At 39.5% G+C, this 9417-nt stretch overlaps 1 protein-coding gene across 1 annotated transcript in view; it reads left to right on the top strand.

Annotated features, from left to right (window-relative positions):
• The first annotated feature begins 6602 nt into the window (after positions 1–6602).
• The window catches only part of LOC309382699 (rho GTPase-activating protein 7-like), a 101916-nt gene continuing 99101 nt past the window's right edge, over positions 6603–9417 (top strand). Inside the window, exon 1 of the mRNA XM_081934450.1 lies at positions 6603–6854. Coding sequence (XP_081790576.1) covers positions 6740–6854 — 115 coding nt within the window. The 5' untranslated portion in view covers positions 6603–6739. The remainder of the gene's footprint in view (positions 6855–9417) is intronic.

The raw sequence follows: 9417 nt of genomic DNA, 5'->3' as shown, positions 1-9417 counted from the left end.
TTACATTTTTCTTTTAATTCAGTACGGGTAAACGGAATAACATCCTTAATCTTAAATGATTAAGAAGTTCAGACAAATCCTAAATGATGGCTGGATTATTTATTTCAAGAATTGTCAATGGGGAAGTGGCTGGCATTGGTGATCTGAGAATCTGTTTGATTTTTTAGGGGCCTTGCTCTCCAAATTTCTGGTTGTGAGACCCCATTACTGAAGTTGGGCTCACTAGGTCATTTGGGATTGCTACCATACAAGCCTCCCTCCTTGCTATATTGCAACTTCTCTGCCTGAGCTACTGGAAGCCATTTCAGGGCGGGCAGTAGAGTTCTCCAGGCTGAGGGATTTAAATGTGCCATCCATGAGTTTGGCCTTGGAAGCAGGACAAATGGCTACCATGGGCCTATCCCAAATCATCTCAGGCCCAACTAAGCGGTGGTCACCTGCCAGATAAGATCTTACTTTTTGGAGCAATGGCAAGATGATCTGTTGGGGGATCATTATTCACCTTGTTATAGTCACATCATGGTTTCCTTGAGACACTCTTATGCCCCTCCTCCGCAGGGAAGTTGGACCATTTAAGCAACTGATGGACCAAATGTAGTTTTCTTGGGCGGGTTTTTCAGAAATGATTTACCATTGCCTCTTTCCTAAGGCAGAAACTGATTGGTTCAAGGTCACCTATTTATTTATTTATTTATTTATTTATTTATTTATTTTTTATTTGTTTGTTTGTTTGTTTGTTTGTTTGTTTGTTTATTTATTTATTTATTTATTACATTTCATTTATTACTTTATAAGTAACTCAAGATGGTAAACATTCCTAATACTCTTTTCTCCTCCTACTTTCCCCACAAAACAACCCTGTGAGGTGGGTTGGTCTGAAAGAAAGGGATTGGCCTAAGGCAGAACTAGAACTCATAGTCTCCTGATTTCTAGACCAATTCCTTAATTACTACACCAAACTGGATGTGCTTTACCTAAATCTGCTTTACCTAAAGCAGATAAATTGCACTAAAGAATTGTTGTCCCCATATTTTTCCCACTTAAACATAATTTTACAATTGTTTTACTACAATAACTTGCTACTTTATTTTGATCCTGATGTATTGAAATTCTAATCAACTATTTCATTTAATCAGTGCCATCATTTCTTCTGAGCTACTTATTTCTCCCATCCTTGATGTTTGTAATGGAAAAGAGACAGTTATAATGATATAAGGAATAAAGAAATGTGATTCCCAATGCTTTCCCAATATAGTTACCAAGAAACTATGTACATACATGAATTCTCTGGTGAGCATTTAAGCACAGTATGGTCTGTTTAAAAGCAAAACTGTTTACTGCAATTTAGAACTGTTTGTTTACCAAACATAGCATGCTCTTGCCCAAAACCACTCGCAAAAGTTGTCTTTTCCGTGCCTGACTGCCTGTAAGAAAAATAAAACAGACCAAGAAAGCAAAGACTCCAGCCGCTATCAAATGAATTTGAAGAGGTTTAGTGTTTTAAAAAAACCCAATTCAATTCTTCCCCTATTTGTTTTGATTTCTATGGTTTCCCAGGCTACAATTTGTGATTCTTAGGATAATAGGCCAGAGTTCAGAGAATGCTGCAAACTGTATTTTCTTGGTGCAAAAACAGACCTATGGGGGCAGTAAGAAATCCACCATCCCAAATCCCTTTGCCGTGGCAGTGGAAATTCAAATCTACTTTAATTTCAATTCAATCACCCTTGTCTTGCCATTGGTTTCAACAGAGAACAAATACATCCTCTTCTACCTCCCCTCAATCTTCTCTTTGGCAAGGTAAAAATGCCCAATTTCTCAAGCCCCTTAGCTCTCCTTTGAACCCACCTCAGGATTTCAACATCTCTTCTCAAGTATTGGACCCCAAACTGGAAACAGTAAAGTGAAGCCCAACTGGGACACAGAATAATGGAATGATTGCCTCCTATAATCTAGATGTAGATTTTCTATTAATGTCAGTTTAAGATTAAATTGGATTTTTTAGCTGCTGCTTCACAATGCTTGTTCAATGGTCAACTGACGTCTTATGTAGATTGCTGCTGCCAAGATCTAGATCTATTCAATCCTGTGCCTATGAGTTTTATTTTCCTGCCCATCCCCCAATGTAGGGACTTAATACTGTCATCACTAAATATTGTATTGTTGGCTGTGGCCCAATGTACAATCTGTCAATGAGGTTTCAAATAACAAATTGTTGATTATTATTTATTATTATTTAAGTTGGGCCAGTGGTGGATTTCAATTTTTTTAGAACCTCTTCTGTAGGTGTGGCCTACCTTGTGGGAGTGGCTTGCCAGCTATGTGACCAGGTGGGAGTGGCTTGCCAGCCATGTGACTGAATGGGAGTGGCTTGGCAGTCATGTGACTGGGTGAGCGCGGCCAACTTGTAAAATGTGGTGAAACTCACTTAACAACGCTCTTGCTTAGCAACCAAAATGTTGGCTCAGAAACTCTGGCATTTGAAGCATGCAAGTCTTAAAGTTGTCAAGTTACAAGATCCTTGCACTCCTAACCCTTTAGAAAAAAAAACCCAGGGGTGTTCAAACTTGACAGCTTTAAGACTTGTGGACTTCAACTCCCAGAATTCCTCCTCCAGTCATGTTGGCTCAGGAACTCTGGCATTGAAGTGTGCAAGTCTTAAAGCTGTCAAGTTACAAGACCCTTGCCCCCCTAACCCTTTAGAAAACCAAACCCAGGGATGTCCAAACTTGACAGCTTTAAGACTTTAAGGTTTAGATAGGACTCTTAGAGGTGGGCGGGGCAATTGGTGAGCCAGCCAATCAGTGAGTGGTGGATGGGGCAAGCATGGTGCGGACGGGCGGGAGGGAGGGAGCTGGAACTGGTTCTAAACAGCAGGGTAGATTTGTGTAACCTCTTCTATAGAACTGGCAGGAACTCACCCCTGGGTTGGGCACACAGGCAGCGAGACCTTAGCCTGGGTTTGACATTTTCATCCACCACCCAAGTCCCACCCAAGGACCTGAAATTGGCAGATGTCATTGTAAGCGTCCTATCTGGTGCTCTTTGAGCTTAGTTGTTTTCATGCAAGTGTTTGATTACCCAAATTTACCCCAAATTCAATCACCTCTTTCAATCATCCGGCCTGGCTCAACCGTAATCTTTTCATATTCCTCCTGACTGTCTTTTTTAAATTTTAATTTTTTATTGTATATTGGGTTTTTTATTAGACGGGGCATGTTAATGGTTTTAATTTGTCTTAATGTTTTAATCTATTACCTCCTCCATGCATGTATGTCTTTGTATATATGTATGTTTATATATGTCTTAGTGTACGCCGCCCCGAGTCCTGCCCGGAAAGGGAGCAGCTAATAAATCCAAATTTATTTATTATTATTATTAGCATCCTCAGTGCTCACAGTTATTGTTATGTCATAGTGGTAAAGGTACCATTGCAAGATGTAAGCTGTTTGAAGTAAAGCAGACTTTTGGAATTGACTGACAGTGATTTTGTCAGTTGATGATGTTCAAGAAATGTTCCCCATGTTTTGGAATTGCATGCAAATTACTATTAGTAGAAACTTTGCTTTGTCTACCACTTATATTTGCAAGTATTTCTTTTTTTAATTTTCTCCAGTTCTTTCTCTTCTCTTCTACTATGCCCAATAGAATGCCCACTAACCAGGCTTTTTGGGGGGCTTTTTTATTTATTCTTATTTCATTTGAACGATGTTTTGATTGAGTTTTTTTTACCATTACCTAATTTAGTTCTAGAATAGAATTTGGTTTCCTGTCAGCATTACAATCTATGCAAAAGTTGTGATATGGATTGATTGATTGATTGTATAGTATATTCCACTAATTTGCTATAACCCCTCCCAAGGAATTTTCAAATTAGCTTTAAAAATGACATATGTAGATAATAAAACCAAAATCATTTACAAAAGAGCTGAAAGCAAAAACCAAACGCATTCTATCTATTAGTAGCAGCAGAAGAAACAAAATTCCATTCAAATGTCAATTGAATAAAAATATCATATCCCTAAAGGAATGAACAATCACATGTTGTTTTATTATAGCTCCTGTCATCTCAGATCAATGGTGATACAAACTGAAACTGATGAAAATTGGAATCTGATATTCATAAACTTGAAAGCATCACTAAAGTTGTCTAGTGTCTAATGAATTGCCATTGCAAAAAAAATTGAGTCCTGTAGCATCCATAGGCTATTTTAAAATTATAACAAAGTTCTACCACTGCCCAAGACAGTCTGTTTTGCCATCAAACAGCTCCTATTGTTGCACTATTTTTCCTAATATATAGCACATACTATTTTTCTTGAAATTCCATTGGTAGAACATAAAAATCACCTCCCCCTCAAAAAAATCCAGAAAGGGAAAGCTAAAAAAGTGCGACCAAAAAGTTACTTGGTGAAAAATATTCCGCAGCCTTGGTGTCACTACCGAAAGGACCCTGACATTAACTGTGCCTTAGAAAACAGGAAAATAAATCAGTGCTTTAGCTGATAATTCTACAACAGTAATATTATCTCAAAATTATGCAGGATTTTATAGCTAAATTGCCTATAGATCTGGAGGGAGTGCTGTTTTGCTGAATTTATGGGCTATTTCTAGGTGCTGATGGCCATGGCACTGGTACCATTTCCTTTCAGCACTAGTCAAGGACAAAGCTAGCTTGTTATCAGTTCCTCTCTGCCGCTTCACCATATGCTCCTGCTGTGCAGTGATAATCTGTCATGCGGGATAATTCTGGACTCAGGTTTAGTGCTTTTTTAGAAAATGCTAGATGTGCATTAAGAAATAGCCTGACAAGTCACAGGTGCAAAGCATCTCCACATCTTTGAACTGTTGTTAGGACAACTTCATATGTAATTAAATTAGCCAGAAGCCAAAGCAAAATACAATATGTAGTAATTCATGTTTGTACCCATAACTATCTGGTATAAAGTAGGTTGAATAGAGAAGTAATAGCAATAGCAATAGCACTTAGACTTATATGCAACATCTCATGCTTTACAGCCCTCTCTAAACGGTTTACAGAGTCAGCATATTACTCCCAACAATTTAGGTCCTCATTTTACTGACCTTGGAAGGATGGAAGGCTGAGTCAACCTTGAGTCACTCAGAATCGAACTCGTGGAGTGAGCAGTGAGTTAGCCTGCAGAACTGCATTCTAACCACTGTGCCACCATGGCTCTTTTGACCAGACCAAAGTCACCCAGATTTTGGTTGGAAGCAGAGGTGGGTTGCTTCCAGTTTGGTATGGGTCAGCTGAACCAGTAGTAGTGGCGGTCCACCCACCCGGATGCTTCTGCGCATGCGCAGAAACGTCCTGTGCAAGAACGCACCTGAACCAGTAGTAATACATTTGGCAACCCACCTCTGGTCGGAAGAATTAATCGAAATTTGAACCTGGATTTCTTCAATTTAGCATCCTAAACTTTGTTAGTATGTTGGAGAGATCTTGAGCTGAGGATGTTCTGCCATTTCCCTTAAGATCAGAAGGGGGAAAAGAAAGAAATGGTAAAAAGAATATTTTTTGAAGGTTAGGAGCTTAAAAGAAAGAAGGAAACGAACTGCTGGAATGGCCTTTTCCTTGTCAGCCATGAAAGTGTTAGAGTAAGCCACCAAAATAATGCTGTTTGGAGGGTGGGGGTAAGATATAAATATTTTTGTGGGTATAATAAACATTGATTAGCTGAAGAGATCAATTTACTGGCAAGTAGTCTAGTGTCACCATTGGATTCTGGAGAGTATCTTGAAGTCAGGTAGAAGAATGGCAGAGGTGTGATGACTCAGCATGGGGGAAAGCTGGATTTGTTCAACAGCCACCTGATTCATGTAAGGACTCCATTCATAGCAAAAATGATCATAAAATTGGGCACGACTCATTTAACATCCACCTTCTTTAGTGACAGAAATTCTGGTCCCAATTGTGTGGTTATAAATTGAGGACTACCTGTCTGATGTCTCTGCACTTCAACAGCCCCTGGCACATGGTCTTTAAAAGGGAATCCTTTTTCTGTAATGAACGAATCCCCTTCAAGTTAAGGCAAAGGGTAGTCTCGATAAATTCCAGGATGTCTATATGTGTTAGACCAGAAAAAAAGGAATTGTGATTGCCATGCTCTGCTGTCCATATGGACACATCTGGACACATCTGGATAGCCATGGTGAGAAACAGGATGCTGGCTCAGATAGGCTCTTTGGTCTCTCCCCAGGGCTGCTATTCTCACACATAAAAGAACTGCAGAATAGTCAGAGAACTGGAAAATGAGGAAGCTTTTCACATGGTGTTAAATCAGCAAACCCTGGAAGTGGTACAGAGTGCTGCCTGACATGTTATTGTGTGGTTGCCTAATGCTTTTTATTTGCACAGCAGAGCAATGAACATGTTTATAAAATGTGGCAGCTGAGATGCAAAGCTGTGCTTAGAATTGAAGGAGGAGGAGAGGGGGGGGGGAGAGACTCTATTGGGTTGCTATTTCCTTTTCAGCCTGACCCCAGATTGTTTGGAAGGAGTTTCCTCCTCCTCCTGATTCTCTCCCACCCCCACTCTCCCCCCCCCCAGGCTCTGAGGGGTGTTAACAAATTACATGCAGACTTTCTTCCAGAGCAACTTTTTCTTCTGTCTGATCTAAAAGGAGAAAGCTGACAGGACGGCATCGGCAATGATGGCAAACTTTTGCTTAGTTGGATCTTAATGGCTGGCTGTGTCCCTGTGGATTGAAGAGGGAGGATGGCATATCCAGAGAAGTCTCACTTGAGGAGATCCTTCAGTGAGCACATCAGGGTCTCCACCAACAAAGCCTGGGATATCTTTTGGAAGAGTGCACGAGAAAAGCGTTTATCAGGTTAGTTGCCTGAGAGTCCTTATACTGATGAAGTTCCAATGCAAGGCAAATCCTGCTTTGCTTAACAAATCCCTTGCATGCATCACTTTGCACGCATCGTGGAGCCAAAACATGATTGTTTTTTTGGGGGGGGAGCTTGGATTCCCACATGACACCTAGGTATTGCAGATTGTTTGGTCTCAAAATACCTGCTGAGTATCAAAAGCTGCTCGACATGGTCTCTTTTCTTATTAACATTGATCCAAAGCAAGCTTCATGTGCTGAGATGTGTCAAGTTAAATATTCAGTACAGGACATGATGGCATATGGGATCTGTGTGGAACAGGGTTGCAAAATTCCCCACTAGTTCTGTTCCTTCAATGCCACTTTGCAAATCTGGCAACCGTAAATAGCTACTATGTAAAGCCCATGAGTGAAGTTAAAACATTTTGAATGATTTTTTTTTTAAAAAATGCATATTTGCATGATATATAATATTGTAGGTTTCTAGCATCAATCTAAATACATATGGAAAAAAACTGACAAATCCTAACTGATGGTGCGATCGTAGAAGATGGCTGTGTTGATACTCTGACACTCAGTGGGGAAATCTGGTACTACCAAGTAAATATTTGAGAAACGTATTCTAAATGAAGTACTGCTCCTAGAGAACACTGTTTCTGAGACATCTTGGCTTTTTAGCCTGAGCTTATGCAACTCTTACCTATGGCTCTATTTGGAAAGACATTCTAATCTTCAAAAGAAGAATTAAGTTTCTATGCTGGTAAAAGTGTTGAGCTTTTTCCATCTTAAATGTCAACTCTTGGTCCTTTCCAACTTTGCTGAGATGTAGGAATGTAATTTGGCAGCTTCAATGTTTATTTTCAGGTGGTTCCATTCAGTCTGAACAAGATTCTCCTTCATAGGTAAGCGAAGCAGGACTATTTCTGTGCCCATCTCTTCACTTAAGAGGGTCTCTTAGGTACTTCCCTTCTTGATATGACCGCTTTGCCACATTCAAGGGAACATAAAAACTTTTGAGTGGTGTAGGGTTTTCTGCCTAAGCAGGGGGTTGGACTAGAAGGTCTCCAAGGTCCCTTCCAACTCTGTTATTCTATTATTCTATAGCTGCTTATATGGACTGGTTAGTGACCATAGTAGTATGGCTCACTCACTCATTCTTGATAGTGTATATTCATTCCTCTGGAGTTTATTTATTCATTTGTGCTCCTGGTTAGCATATTTTAAGCAGAGGTTTACATATAGGAACAGGATAAGATTTTCGTGGTAATAATAAGGAGCTCAGAAAGCAGTTCTGAGACAAAGAAGTCAGAGATTTAAAATGGATTAAAGCAGTGGAATGTTTATTCAACCTCTGTAACGCTAAAAATTTATTCTACTTTCCGGATCTGTTTTCTCTTTATTTGTCAAGGGAATGCCCTACGGGACTGTTCTTTTTTGGGGTAGGGCAGAACTCACAAATGGCAGGAAGAACAAGCCAGGGTCACAGAAGATACAGTAACATTGAGAAATCATTTATGTGGCCTTGAACTTTTTAGATTTGGTTGTACTCTGGGATAAAGATGAGGGCAGGAAAGCAAAAGTGAAAGCAGTCAAGTGTTCTGGGGAAGAAATATAGACAACAATTCCTGTTGCCAGGACTCTGAAATTTGAATCCCACACTGAACACATCTACTTGCATCAACAAAAATAAAAATACCTTAAAGCTCGATTTTTTAAAACAAATGAATATCTTATACAGGAAAAAAAAATCAAAAAAGGCCTATAATCCAGAATTCAGGGCCTTTCTCCACTTATGGCAAAAGCATTCGTTGTAATGTCCTTTTTTTCTCCCTAGTCCCCCGGATGCCATTGTTTCATTCTCATGCAATTAGTGAGACGCATTTACGTTTTAGAATGATAGCACTATTACATTTCTCTTTAAAGCCAAGAGTATCCACCGTCAACCACAAGACATGTAAAATATGTTACACTTGGACATCCATTTTGTTGGCGATGAGGTTGAATGACCAATAATGGACAGTATCAGAAAGGTCATTTCATGCTTGGTCATTTCAGGACACAACTTTTTCCCTTGCCCTCTGATTGCCCAGAAAACATCTCTTATCATTCTGCTGTGTCCATAAAGGGTTGGGGTAGAGCATTGTTTACTGATGGTCTTTTGGATCTGTGAAGACAATAGCAGTTTATTTTTTTTAATACTGTGTTCCTATCTCTATCTTTATCTGCATCTATCTCTACCTCTACCTCTATCTCTCTCTTTCTACATCTATATCTATATCCAGATCTATCCAATGATCTGGAACAGAGGCAGCAGAGGGAAGATAGGGATTGGCAGCAATTTAAGGCTGGTAGCTCAGCAGTGGGGAAATTGAAACATTTCAAGAATTTGAAAAGGACTCATCTAGATGGAGAGATATTTGCCATTAGCTCAAAAAGAGAGAGATAATGATTCCTATTCTTCTGTAGAAGTTGAGCAATTATTTCAAACAATAGCAAAAGTTTAAAGTTTTTTTTAAAATTAGCTCACCAAAGCAAGAACACGTGGCTGTAATTACACAGA

This window comes from Natrix helvetica (assembly GCF_964273705.1).
Source record: "Natrix helvetica genome assembly, chromosome: 1".
Taxonomy (NCBI): domain Eukaryota; kingdom Metazoa; phylum Chordata; class Lepidosauria; order Squamata; family Natricidae; genus Natrix; species Natrix helvetica.
The sequence above is the reverse complement of the archived record's forward strand: the minus strand, read 5'-3'. Positions and strand labels throughout refer to the sequence as shown.